The sequence below is a fragment of the Diadema setosum genome, chromosome 22, assembly GCF_964275005.1.
Source record: "Diadema setosum chromosome 22, eeDiaSeto1, whole genome shotgun sequence".
NCBI classification, from domain to species: domain Eukaryota; kingdom Metazoa; phylum Echinodermata; class Echinoidea; order Diadematoida; family Diadematidae; genus Diadema; species Diadema setosum.
In genome coordinates this window covers 8,988,580-9,003,234 of record NC_092706.1, presented here as the reverse complement: position 1 = coordinate 9,003,234, position 14,655 = coordinate 8,988,580, and the positions used below count along the sequence as shown (strand labels likewise).

Below are 14,655 nucleotides of genomic sequence, written 5' to 3'. Positions count from 1 at the left end.
TTCATCCTACCGGACAAAGTGCCTCGCTGAAGGGCAAACGTGTCGGGCTTGGCATGGGCTCAAATCCTCAAACCATTGCATGTCGTTCACAGACAAGCGCTCTTAAGAACTCAGCCACGACACCTCCACTTAATATTTGTAAAGTATCTAAGGGTGGAACGACTTTGATCATACCAAGGATACTATCCAATGTTTTTTTTTTTCTTTTTTTTGGTGGGCTTGGGGTGGGGGAGGAAAACTTTAATTCTTCCCAGATCTTGGCAAGTATGCAAGTTACAGAAATATTGTAGATAACAAATCACAGGACTCCAAATTCAATTATAATCTTTAATACCAGATTCATTGATCGTTGTGTTGAGCGGTGGAAGACTTCTTCTCTTTGTTGGTGTGTCCTGGAGAAAGAAAGAAAAATGAAAAGAACAAACACAAATACAGAAAAAAATTATGGTGGGGGTGGGGAAACTTGGGTTATTGTCTTTAAATAATTACAGTGTACTGAAGTTTGTGGATTTTTTTCTCTCCCTCTACTGTCACTCTCACTAGGAGAGAAAGTGAAGGACTGAACAAACAAACAACTCATTGAAGGAAAATCTAGTTGTCCCATTGCTGGTTCAAAAGGATTTACTTGTATTTCATCAGATGCCAGCTTACCCTGATCCCGACGATTCCTCACAGTGGCTGCAGTTGGCTAATTGCAATAATAATAGCAGCAGATGTGCACAAGCTAGGAATGCACACAAGTTGTTATATGGGAAGTATCAAGCATGGAGGGGATTGGGATTATTCAATTTCTGCATGCATTCAGTAATAATGTTATTACAGTGCCCTCCTGTTACAACGGACACGGTTAAACCGAAATTTTGTTATAACGAAGTAAAACTTCTGGTCCCAAAATTATCGCCATTAAAGGGTGTGTACAGTTCTGGTTGAGGTGAAGATTTAGCTTTTAACGCTTTGCGAGATATTGATAAACCACTCTATGAGATGTCAAAGAGCATGCAATTCTAAGGGGTATCAAAAGTTTATTTGATGAAAATCGGTTTTGAAATGGCTGAGATATCCATAAACAAGGTGAAACAAAGAGATCCTAATAAAAGGCGTGGCCTGTCGCCTTTCATTATTATCACTTTTTTTGGATATCTCAGCCATTTGAAAACCAATTTTCATCAAATAAAAGTTAAATCCTCTGCTCTTTCACATTTCATAAGAGGTCCCTCCTTATCTCACTTAGAAATGCTATAGACCTGAATCCCCACCTCAACCAGTACTGTACAGTCCCTTTAAAGTCTACTAAAAAAACATGGTACAAAATTTGCTAAAAAAGAACAGGGTTATAGCGAAATTGTCGTTATAACAAAGTCTTTTCCGAGCACCACTGACTAAGAAAAACAAAAGAAATGTATTCCGTTAAAATGAACTGAGGATTGCTTTCGAAAATACGTCGCGGAACAAGCATTTATAGCGTCTCTGCATGGGCGAACGCGTCACATCACTGTGTGTTCGCTTGGTGTGTCACGCAGTTTCCGAGGGAACTTGCGTTATTGTAATTATACAATAATCTGAAATTGAATAACTATTTGTTTTGTTGTTCACATAGCTTTCCAGTGTATGACGAGTATTCAACAAACAGAATACTACCACAATATGCGTGGCTTCCTTGTTTGCATTATTATTGTATATTGTATTTGTTCGGTTATAATTAAATTTCGTTATAAAGAAAGAAAACTGCCGTTCCCAGGAATTCCGTTATAATGGGATTTCACTGTAATACATTTATACTAAAGACCTAGCCTGACCAGACACTGTGCTGCGCACAGGGTCTGACATGTGTTAGTGTTTCAACATTGTAAACGACCGTCACTATTGACGGCAAAATCACATAAAATACCTTTTATTTTGTATGATTTTAAGAGTAATATAATTGCAACACTTACCTAGCCCGACCAGACGCTGTTAATACGCTACGTGAATACAGCGTCTGACCAGCGAGCGGGCACCTTCAAAGTGGGGAACCACAACACAACTACAAAACTTATGAAAATTTATACGTTCTTTATAAACAATGTACACGTTACCAAACGTTACTCACCTTAAGTGCATGCTTGTATTACAGAAGGTTCGTAAGTCCATTGAGAGCCCTCGTGATAAGTCCGTGGAACCAAAAAATGATACTTTCTGGCGGATTCCGTAACACCGTCGCGGTTCATCGTTGCAGAATTCAAAATGGCGCCTTGATCTCTGCGGAAATCTTTTGCGTGCGTGCGATGCGCTGCTTGAGTGTTGATGTAGCAGCACGGTCGACAGCGCGACCTTTTGAAAGGGCATTCAGATCATGTGACCTCCCGAATATTGGAAATGGCCTGGCGTGATAGACGATGTACCGTTCGTGAACCGTTCACACATGCTGCATATAACCATCAATTTAGGTAAGTTATTGAATCTAAATTTCAATACTCATAGCATAGATATGAAGTCTCATCATCATTTTGTTCGTCAGATGAGTTTGAAGTAGCAAAAAAATGATCTAAAGTATCAAAATTCAATCCGATCGCATGCGATCGTTGGACCCTCTTCGTGTTTAGAGCTTCGTTGGTACAGCCCTGTCGCGCTACGTATGTACAGCGGCGACTGGGCTGTGTATAGTTACACTTACCTACAGCATATTTTCCTGATTGTTGAGTTGAATTCGGCGTTTTGTTGGTATCCAGACCTTATTGTTGAATTTTTCGGAGTATAGATCGTGCGGTGGCATCTTTTCCTTCGAGAGCTTCAAAAAATCAACAAACTACATGCGCATTCAGAAGTGGTTGCTTTTTACCTACGCCCGTGCGCCCGTGCGTTTCATGTGTTACGTAAAACTTGTAGTAGATCCGCGCGTGCTGCACCGGCAATGATTTGACCTTTTTTAGTCGGGGTCACCCGACTATCTCCGACTACCTACGTTGTAGTATACGAGAGTGAATGCCATTCATATAACACGCAGATGAGGAGTGAAGCAGTAAGGACGTTTACAGACCAGATTTCAGCCATAGATTTCGGTAAGTTTTAGACGTAATTAAACAAAAAATCGCATACCGGTTATTGAATGATGGTCATAGATTACGATAGTTCCTTATATTTTAGTTTTCCACGATTAATAAAGATATTCATGAAGGAAACAGTGAACGATAACAACGTCCGCGAAGGAAAAGGGGTGCAGCGCTGTCGCGATTCGCGACAGCGCTGCGTGTAGTTAACTAAAGACCCAAAGTCAGAACTGGCATTTAGAGCATTATGGCAATAATTTCATTACTGATGGCCATGGCATAACTGATTCACAACACTTCAACAGCATCATTAAGAAGCTGAATTCACCTCTTGTAACATGCAACAATACATTTCTGTATAAAATGTAACCTTAAAATGTTATCACTGAATAATGACAATGTAAGTGTCATGTTAGGCAAGATCATTTCACAGCATCTTGAGTTTGATGAACCCGGCCTGTGCCTCCCCCAGCCCTGGATTGCCCTGTAACTCAAAGTTATAAATAGAATTTGAAATGGATCTCCAGGCCAGGCGAATTGTTTAAGGCCTTACACCTCACCTTCATGATAAGCATGCCTGATTACACTCCTCTCACGTCACAGATAATTTCATGTTGCCATGTGTGGCAAATCTCACGCATACTGTGCAGCTCTTCTTTCTGAACACTCACTTGTCTCTTACCAATTTAGCTCTGGACTCTGCACTGCACTTGAGGCAAACAATCAACCATCTCACTTATCAATATCATATCAAATATGCCTGGTCCGAGGCTGGTGCATTGTGAAAAACCATGCAAGTAACGTTAGATCTATATTACTTAGTCATGCATCTACCGTACGGTACCTTGCGATAATATCTATCTGGCCGGCTAGGTACACTATACCTACGTCGGCAGGTGTAAAAAATTCCATGCTTCCCACACGTACTGCACCACTGCCTAGCCCCAGCCAGCACTCAAGTGGCACTCTAGCCCCACGAGGCACAGCCACGTGATCGGTTTCGTGTCGTAATCGTGTAGACTACATCGACTCGAATGCGGGATAGAACCAGTTCCAGCATAATAACTTTAATTATCCAGAAGACTCGCCACGTACTCGACCCTCAGAAATGCAATTCACAATTTGGCCTCCACAATTTTTGGAAACTAGCCTGTCCTTCGTGGTACGATACGGTAATACCTGGTACAAAGATAAAGAGAAACACCATTTTCTTTCACAAATCACTTCTTCAGCGCAGCAGCGGCGGCCAGCTGCACGCACGAGGCGAGGGTGAGGGCAACCCCCGCCCCACGCGCGGCCTGGCCATGCCATGCCGGAACCGCGTGCATGGTGATATGCGACCATTGCCAACATTCAAAATGTCCACCGAGAAGAGCCAAGTAGAAAATGAGCAACTTGTTCCTTCCTTTCTTCTGATGTTCTTGCTCTTTATATCATTAATAAAAAGAACTTGCAACAAGACAAGAAGTATCTTATATCTTACAGAATATTCATAAGGAAAAAAATAACTACCCGTTGGGAAGATTTTTAAGCAAACTTACCATGTTTGAGAGACTGCCGGGCAAATCTGCGATTCGCAAGGCAAAAATGTAACTAACTGTACACTAGTACAAAATTAATGCTTGGCGCCCTCAAGCGTCTTTGTCTATGCAGCCGAGATTCCGTCACTAACGGTGGTGGTCACGGTGCTCTGAACTAGATCTGTAGCGTCCCTGTATAATAGGCCTACAGGGACACTAGTCTGAACAAAGTGTAGTAACTCCATGGTTTGAGCAAATCCCAATAATGCCACCCTCTCACGTAAAAAAAAAGAAGGAAAAAACGGATAATGGTAAATAAATAAATGAATTAGCAGAGGATATCGAGTCCAAATATAAGTTAGTCTGATAAAAAAAGAGTAAGTTCAACAGTAAAAATTTGACTGAAATCGGATAAAAGAATAATGAATTAGTAATGAAATTGTGAAGTTTTGATAATTTCTCCAAAACAGTTCTTGTACAGTGGGTATGAATACATGTATGCAAATGAATGAGCTAACATATCATACCCTCATAATTTTGCATTGATCGTGTACAAAAACTGACGAAAATTCAATGTTTCTGTCATTAAAAGTCTGAAACATGACGTTATTCCTCTGGGCCCTGTTTTATGAAGAGTTAAAATCAATTATAAAGTTGATTTCAACTGTAAGTCTATGGCAGACTGTGTGGTAAGGAAATTTAAAATCGATTTTATCTTTTGATAAAACGGGGCCCTGGTTGAATAACTTCAGAATAGTGACCAGATGAGGATTTGAGACTCGCAAATAATTGAGCTTGAATGAAAATAGGAAATTTCATTTTTTATGGCAAGTTGTGAGGAAATGACACGCTCACTTTGCCATTTGCATATTCAAATCGACTGTTCAAAAACCGTTCCCTCATAGCGGAACTTCAAAATGTCATAACTTCCATTTTTTTCATCCTATTTCGATCAAATTTATACCGTTGAACTCGTAATATTTTCCTCTTTCTTGTCAGAGTAACTTATATTTGGACTGGATTTCCCCTTTAATTGAATGAATTAATGAATAAATGAATGAATCAATGAATGAATGAATAAATAAATAAATAAATAAATAAATACATACATAAATAAATACATATCTAACTAACCAACTCAATAGATAGAAAGATAAATAAAAAGATAAACAATAAATAAATACTGTAAAGATTTATGGTCTCTCCTTATCGGTCTCCTCATTAATTGAGTAAACAGCCTGTTTAATTCGGTCATCAGATTTGCATAGATTTTTTTTTTTTTTGGTTATGCTTTTTTTGTGTGTTTTTAATCTACCTAATCACAAGAGGAAATTCGATGTGCTGATTGCCTGAGAGATTTTGAGGGAGAGAGAGAGAGAGGACGAGAGAAAAAAACACATAGGGCCTACACACACACACACGCGAACTCTTGCGCGCACACACGTGTAGAAAACTTGAATGCCACATCGGGCAGGAATTATGTTTCCGGTGCTCATTAATTTTGTGGTGTTAAATTAACACCCCGGATGTTACTGGGCCTTTGTTATTTTCTGTTGATTATAGGTACAATGTGATTTATAGTTCGATCCTGTTCTTCTTGTTGATAGAATAGGCCTACATGACTTAGTGTGCGTACTTAATTTTGTAAAAAATATGAACACATTTACACCGCCAACGTACAAGTTGGTGTGGTCTCCTATTTACACAAACTCAATCTACACCAGCAATGTCAAAAAAATCAAGACCACGTAATGTCATTCTTGAATTGACATTTCAGCAGCGCAGTGTCAAAGATATCACCAGCAGTGCTACATACTGCAGTGTCAAATTAACACCGTGCAAAGTGCGAGGTGAACACTTTTCAACACCGGATCACATCATACTTTCAATAAAGGCCGTGTCACACCTTTCCGGGCAAGCTAAGCGGGCTTGTGGCGAGGAGGTAGTTTCCAGCACGTAGAAGATTTTCTGCGGGCGAACAAGAATGTTTGCAATTTTCGCATTTGTTCGTTACCTACTAGACGCGTGCTACATAGCTTCTACTTGCGTGCATTCCGTGTGACCTGCGTGAGAGCCAGCTCCTGTGAGGTGCTGCCGGTAAGGGTCTCCTACTGGTGTTCTGCGTGTACCTCTGCGAGCGAACCCCACGAGTCACTCGGAACAAGTTTTGAGCATGCTCAAGGCCTTGTTATACCGTATCTGGGGAAGTTTTGCGGCTTGACTTGCGGGGAAACAAATTTGATACCTGGAGCTCTCCGCAGTTGGTCCGCACCTGGCAGTACCTTATATAGCGCGTATCTCGCCTGTAGTTGCCCGGAGGTGCTCAAGCAAGTCCGATTTAACCGCACCCAAGTTTTGAGCATGACCAAAACTTTTCCGGGTGAGTCGCGGGGATGCCCGGAGAGATCCACGCATGCACAACGCCAGCTGTAGGAGGCCCTTAGCGGCAGCACTTCACAGGCAACTCCCTCGCAGGTACTTCGTAGTCCCCGTGATATGCAGCCAAGATAATGACATTCCGTGGGACTTTAGTCATTCCTTCAGAGGAATTCCTTCACTGAGTTGTCAGCCCCCACGCGACTGGTACAAAGGTCACACAGTATACCCGCAAGTAGAATTTAAGTAGAACGCGTCTAGCAAGTAAGACACATGCACTGGCTCGCCCAAATCCTTGTTCGTCCTCAGAAATTCCCGGTATGCTGGAAAATCCCTACAGGCAACAGAATGCATAGCTTGCCCGGAAAGGTGTGACAGGGCCTAAACATGCATGGTTGCGGGTAAAAAGATTTGCGTGCACACTTCCGGGTGACCACGGGTGAGATACGTGCTAGGTACTGTCATGTGCGGCTCATTCCGGGGACCTCCGGGTAGTAAAAATAACGTCATTGTTCTTTGCAAGTCGCACGCAAGGCTTGTCCAGAAAGGTGTGACACGGCCTTTATTTCCTGTTGGCGTGCATTTGTGATTTATTTGACACCTGAGGTGTTACATCTATCCCCGATCTTTTGGAATAATGTTTACGTTTTGCCTAATGCCTGAACAATGTTCAGTCAGTTGAATCGTCCGCCTTGCTTGCTTTAATCTGATTTAGCATTGAGCGGACTCAGCCATTCTCAGGTAATTCTTTAATTATGGTAAGTCTTTAATTGGGTCTGGGTCATTATTATGCAGAGACACACATCTTGACGGTCTGTAATATCTGGTCGTCGGGGATTGTGTTCTGCGGAAACTGCTTCTGGCTTCACGGATCCCCTCTAGTCTACGGAAGGAAAGCGATAACGTAAAAAAAAAAAAAAAAAAAAAAAAAAAAATTAAAGGGTTCTCCGGACAGACGGATCTTTCTGTCTTCACACAACCATTTGCATGCTATAGGCCCGTAATTCAATGTTTAAAGCGAGTATCAAAGCGGTAAATATAACAGACAAGGAACAGAAACGACTCTTCAGTAAAAAGATTTACGTAATTAGGTGTTAATACAGATGTCACAGAATTTGCCCGATTTCCATCCTTATATATGGAAATAAACGGAACAAAGAAATTTTCATAACCTCTGAGAACTGTTGGTAGGCTGTAACTCATACAAGATGAAACGGAGGAAACAATGTGCATTCAGTTAACTCAAATATTTTAATTGTCTATAACTGACTATTGGTTTTACAGCAAATTATAAAAAGAGAAAAAACGAACATAAATTATTCCTGCTCAGTGGCTTTCTGGCTCTTAGGAGTTTATGTTTAACTTAAATTGGACTTATTTCACCTCGAATGGCTGTCACGGGTGTACGTTGCGTGACGATGGCTTATGACGACGATGTATGACGATGACAATGCAGGTCGATGACGATGTCGGTCGACGACGGGGCCCCGTTACGCTGGTGCTGGTATGGACTGTCGCGTGGTCTGTCGTAGCAACTCTTCGCGATTGCCGTTCGCGTGGTCGCTCTCCCGACGGACGTCTTAGCGGTGTCTCCTCAGCATCCAGGAATGAAGTTCAGTCGACAGTCTATGCTCCCTTACAGCCTCGGAGCTGGTCGACAGTCAACGACGCCTTTATGCAACTGCCTCTTGCAGTGTCAGTGGGCCCTTGACCCTTCGGGAAACCCGGAAACCCTTCAAATATCAAAATATTCAGATCACTTACAGCCAGAGCACTTGAGCACATTCATATTATCCTAATCAACGTTCAAATTACCTCATTATAAATATACAAATGTATCTCAGCTCATGCAACCATAAATAACAACCATTCTATATTCTATATCACATATTAACTGAAGCGTTTAACAATATTCACTCTCAATTCGAATATCAGTTACACAAACGAATTATGCCAATTGAATACATAAACATTTCAGAATTAATGCACTTACCACTATCTGTGGGTATCTCTAGTTAATACTGACTGGGGTGGCGGCCCCTGTCACCGTTACCGAGTGGTCATTCTCATGCAATGTGTCACGGAGACAGCACCACAGCGTGATGTCCCCTTCACGGCCTGATGTCATACTGCCGCTCCTTGCCACACATAGCACTACCGTGGCTCTACCGGGAGCGGTCTGGAATTTCTTCTATTGAAATGCTAAACAGTTTGCATCAATTTACATGCTTAAGTGCTAATTTACAAATTCCATGCAAATTGACCTCAGTGGAGGAGAGCGTCTGTCACTCCACTCGTGACAAATAACCCCCCACTTAAGATGACAGTCGCTCTGAAACAATAGCCTCATCTCTCTAATTAAAATCCAATGTCTGTAACAGGTAAGTACTTTCTCACCATTACTCTTCTAAATCAAAAACATTATACTCCTTATAACAATTCACTGCTTTATAACTTCACTCGTTGTGATACATGACAGACTACTGTTCCAAATATCGGCTGCTGTCCATGGAGACAGTTTATGTGTGTTTTCTATCATACCAACAAACTCCACAGTATACTATACAATCTGATTTACTCAGTCAATTGGATAACATATAAACTTCATCATATCTCTTTTAACACTCTTTTGCATTATTATACCAGCCACAGTTCAATGATAAAATTACCCTTTTTCACCGCACAATACAAAATTGACACTTTCGGCTCAATTTCAACAGACTCTTCTTGTTGGCCAGTATAACATTGGAGAATATTAAGATACCTGTGCTAATCGCATATTGTGTGCATTAGCTGTTGCTACAAAATAAATTGTAATGTGCAAAACCTTCTTATGCACGGTATTATACCGGGGTGTCTGATTCAGAGCAATCAAATAATTTCAGAGACGTATGAGTCAACTGCACATCTTACCTCATACTCAGCATATATAATTTGTGTAATACTGTAGCTTTACAACCTCCTAGCATACAATGTATATAACAGTAACAATAAATTCATTGCAAAATTACGTTGTGATTAAACTCACATATAGTAGTGATGACATGGGCTGTTTACACCTCTATTTCTAATCAGTAGGGCATCTGCTGAGGTAATCAGCCCCAACATTCTCTGAGCCTTTGATTACCTGTACACGATACTGATATGCCTGCAGTGCAAGCGCCCAGCGCATGACTCTTGGGTTTTGCATTCGCGCGTGTGTTAGATGAGCAAGCGGGTAGTGGTCAGTTTGCAGCTGGAATGCTCGGCCATACAAAAAGTACGAGAACTTTTTGACCGCCCACGCAAGAGCTAGACACTCGCGCTCTACGATTGGGTATACGCGCTCGCGCTGCAGCAGTTTTCGAGAAGCGTAGCTGATGGGGAAGTATTTCCCCTCGCTTTCCTGCATCAGCACAGCGCCGAGTCCCACATCGGATGCATCGGTCCGTAGAACGAACTCTTTGTCGTCATCGGGTAGTCTTAGAATTGGGAAGTCGACTAGTCTGTCTCGTAGTGTACAAAATGCTTGCTCATGGGATTCGTCCCATCTTATCTTGTCAGGCTCATTCTTCTTCGTCGCGTCTGTGAGGGGAGCAGCGATCGTGGACATGTTCGGAATAAACTTCCGATAATATCCCACGAGCCCCAAGAATGCTCTCACCTCCTTCTTGGTTGTCGGTCGCGTTGTCGCCATCACCTTCTGGATCTGTTCTGGGGTAGGTTTCATCTTTCCTTGTCCTACGATGTGTCCTAAGAACTCCACGGACTTACACGCGACATGACACTTTGTCGGTCTCGCTGTAAGGTGAGCCTGTCGTAGTCGGAGGCAGACTTGTCGGATGTCGTTCAGGTGCTCCTCCCATGAGGAACTGTAGATCAGAATGTCGTCGATGTAATGGACGACATGGGGCAGGCCTTCCAGCAGAGCTCTCATCATCCGAGTGAACACTGCTGGGGCATTTACTAGCCCGAATGGTAGTACCTTGAACTCGTACTGGCCGTCTGGCGTGACAAACGCGGTCTTCTTCCGGTCTTCTTCGACCACGGGTATCTGCCAGTAGCCCTTGGCCAAATCGATCTTAGTGAAGAACTTTGCATTTCCTATCTCTGCCATCAGTTCTTCGATTTTTGGGATTGGTTCGTTGTCGACAACTGTCTTGGCGTTCAACTTCCTATAGTCGACGCAGAAGCGATTCTTCCCGTCCTTTTTCTTTACAAGGACCACGGGGGATGCGTATGGCGATGTCGACCTTTCGATCACTCCCATCCTCAACATGGTGTCGACCTCCTGTCTGATGGTCTCCTTCAGTGACCGGGGGACTGGGTATGGGCGAGAACGTATCGGCTCGTTCGTTTTCAGTTCGATGGCGTGCTCGATGATGTCGGTCCGTCCTGGGACATCGGTCATGACATCCGAGAACTCCAGCAAGAGGGATTTTACCTCCTTCATCTTCTCCTCGTCTAGCTCGTCACTGCACTTCACGTCATGCACGCTTTCCGACGCTTCGATGGAGGGAAATGAGAGGGGCACCGATCCGTCATCATCTACCTGGTCGTCCACGACACTGACGTAGTTCGCCTCCAGTTGTCCCTGGTTTTCGTTCTCGAGGTCGTCGACTTTCTCGTCTTCTCTCCCAATGTACCGTTTCAGGAGATTGGCGTGGTAGGTCCTTTCCTTACCGTTCACTAGCAATCGGTAATCGTCTCTGGCAATTCGCTGCACGATTTCGAACGGACCTCGCCATTGCATTTGCAGCTTATTCCGCGTCGTCGGTAACAGGAGTAGCACTTTGTCGCCGCACTCGAAGCGTCTCTCCTTCGTCTTCACGTCAAAGTGTTTCTTGTACTTCCTTGATGCTTTGGACAGCTCCTCTTTGGCGAGTTCACACGTCTGTTCGAGTCGGTTTTGGAGATCGATGACGTACTGGTACGTAGTCTTCGTTTCCTCCTCAGGGATCTCCTTAGTCCACAGTTCTTTTAGCACAGTCATGGGTCCTCTCACCACTCGGCCGTACATGAGTTCGAAAGGAGAAAAGCCAAGGCTTTCGTGAGGTACCTCTCGATATGCGAAGAGAAGAGCTGGCAGGAAGCGGTCCCAATCACGAGGTCGCTCCTGGCACATCCTCCTCAGCATCTGTTTCAAAGTGCCGTTGAATCTCTCGCAGGCGCCGTTCGCCATCGGGTGGTATGGTGTCGTGTGAAATTGCTTCACTCCCAGGAGTTGAGCTGCCTCTTTCATCACACCTGAAACGAATTGAGTGCCGTTATCAGAGAGTATCTCATTAGGAATGCCTAACCTCGAGAATACTTCAACTAACGCCTCTGCTACCCGTTCTGCTTCGATTCGTGGTAACGCTACCGCCTCTGGGTATCTAGTTGCAAGATCGATTATCGTCAAGATATATCGATTCCCTCTCTCGGTGATCGGTTCAAGTGGTCCGATCAAATCGACCGCCACTCTACGGAAACATGTATCAATCAAAGGGGGGATGGTCAGGGGTACTTTCCCTATCTTACCCTTTGGCGTGGTGCGTTGACATGAATCGCATGATGCACAGTAACGCTTGACATCGGCTTGAATCCCTGGCCAATAGAAGTGGGCGAGAATCCGGTCAGCCGTCTTCTTCGTCTGCAGGTGACCTGCTAGAGGGGAGTCGTGAGCTAGTCGGAGTACTTCACTGCGATACGGCTGGGGCACCACTAGCTGCGTGAATGTCTTTCCTCTCTCGACGTAGGGAGACCTGTATTCACGGAAGAGAAGATTGTCACGACAAAAATATCTGACCTCACTTCCTTTCCCTACAGCCTTAGCCTCACCTTTCTCCGCCAACTTTCGAAGTTTCTCCAGCGTAGCATCTCGTGCCTGCTCTCTGATCATCTCCTCCCTGGTTGCAGTGATCGTCGGCTGGTCTGCTGATCCTAGTCTCTTCCACGGCCGTTCCTTCGATTTCCTCATGCCTCTTGTCTCTACTGCTGCACTTTCGTTGGTTGTAGGTAGGGGTGTTGGTAACTGCTTCACACTCTCGTCAGTGTGGGGACGATCACGACTGTCGGAGGTCGTTGTGATGCCGTTCTGCGTTGTCCCTTTCGAAGACTCTGCTTCCGCGGACTCTGCCTCTGAACCGGAGGTCGTCATCTCGTCAGCTGACGGCTTCTCCCTAGCATCCTCTCCGCTCCATCCGATGTCCTCGTCGCCAGGCTGCCTAGCACCACTAACATTACCTATGATTAGATCGTAGATAGGATTCGTCATACATAAAGCATGTGTTGTTCCAACAAAGTATGGTGAATCGATTTCAACTTTTGCTAATGGCACTTTTCTCACAGTACCATCTATGAGCACACAAGTTTGAACCTCACCAGTCAGCTGAGACTCCTCTATCAGTTGACGTTTCACCACTACGGTGTTGCAACCAGTGTCTCTCAGCACCTTCACTCTTTTACCGTTTAACATACCTTCACATGTCGGCATGTCTGTGCCTACGTTACACCCACCACTAAGAAGGGGTAACTCGTGACCACACATCAGTTTAACAGAAGGTGTGCCACTAACATTCCCTCTCTCGTGAGCATCATGAGTAGGGCATACTCCTACCACACATGTTGCCCCCGTCTGTTTTGACTTTGGCACATACTGCTTGCTAGTTAATTTCGACTGGTCAGTTTTACGGTCTGGACACTTAGAAGCAAAATGTCCTTGCTTACCACAGACAAAGCAACCCTGGTTGTCACGTGACGTAGCGCCCCCTTTCTTTGCTTGGCTTGCTTCGTTGCCCTGGTTACGAGACTTATTATCGTCGCGTGCGCGTTTACCGGAGCCGCCATGCCCGTGTGCGTCCCGATACCGATCTGCGATATCTGCCATCTCTTTCACCGATCGTGGGTTTCTCTCACGAATGAAAACAGATAATCCACGATCACAACATTCGAGCAGCTGTTCACGCACCGTTAGCTCTAGTAGCCCTTCATAGGACTTACTTGTACCCGACATCTCTACCCATCTAGTAGCATATCCGGTTATGCGCGTTGCAAATTGCCCAAATGATTCGCCCATTTTCTGCCGCGCCTCTCGAAAACGTTTGCGAAAGCCTTCTTCAGTTAGCGCAAACTGCCGCAAGAGTGTATCTTTCAGACTTTCATAGTCGTCGGCTTCATTTGCCGGTAAGAGAGAATAAACTTGTAAAGCGCGCCCGGTCAAAAGGTTCCCCAATGCAGGAGCCCAGCATTCCTCTGGCCACTGACTTTGTTTTGCATATCTCTCAAAGCGCAACAGATAAGCGTCCAAATCGTCAGAGTCAGCGCGAAACGCCGGCAAGCTTGGTAAGCTACTCCTTACACTATTTGTTCCCTTCACATTGACACTCCTATATTGAGCTATTTCTAACTCAATCCTCTTTTGCTTGGTTATTTCTTCCCTCTGTACCTGTCTTTCATCTCTTTCTAACTTTTCATCTCGTCTCTTTTCTTCGAGATACTTGTCTCTTTCAGTGCGGGCAAACTCCACTAGTTCTGCACCTTGCAGTCCACAATCTTTACCTAACTGTACGTACTTCTCTAATTCCATTGTGATATCTTATACACACAACATGAGGTTACACAAATCACGTCTCAAATATTCTTGCATGAATAAACCCTGCCAAGTTCTCTCCAGCGGACGAGCCCCCAATTGTCACAGAATTTGCCCGATTTCCATCCTTATATATGGAAATAAACGGAACAAAGAAATTTTCATAACCTCTGAGAACTGTTGG

The 14,655-nt window shown here is 44.0% G+C and overlaps 2 protein-coding genes across 2 annotated transcripts in view; both read right to left on the bottom strand.

The window, feature by feature from the left end:
• LOC140245621 (transmembrane protein 237-like) overlaps window positions 1-9,050 on the bottom strand; it is a 29,464-nt gene extending 20,414 nt beyond the window's left edge. The window contains exons 1-2 of the mRNA XM_072325184.1: window positions 8,949-9,050; window positions 335-392 (exon numbers count right to left, since the gene is read on the bottom strand). Of these exons, the coding sequence (XP_072181285.1) occupies window positions 335-392; window positions 8,949-9,050 (160 nt within the window). The remainder of the gene's footprint in view (window positions 1-334; window positions 393-8,948) is intronic.
• A 939-nt stretch (window positions 9,051-9,989) lies between these two features.
• Window positions 9,990-14,507, bottom strand: LOC140245620 (uncharacterized). Its single transcript, XM_072325182.1, has one exon. The coding sequence runs from the start codon at window positions 14,466-14,468 to the stop codon at window positions 9,990-9,992; it is 4,479 nt and encodes a 1,492-aa protein (XP_072181283.1). The 5' UTR covers window positions 14,469-14,507.
• Window positions 14,508-14,655: the final 148 nt, after the last annotated feature.

Bases quoted from the DNA above. Each gene is read 5' to 3' on its own strand.
- LOC140245620 (XM_072325182.1), bottom strand. From the start codon at position 14,468: ATGGAATTAGAGAAGTACGTACAGTTAGGTAAAGATTGTGGACTGCAA.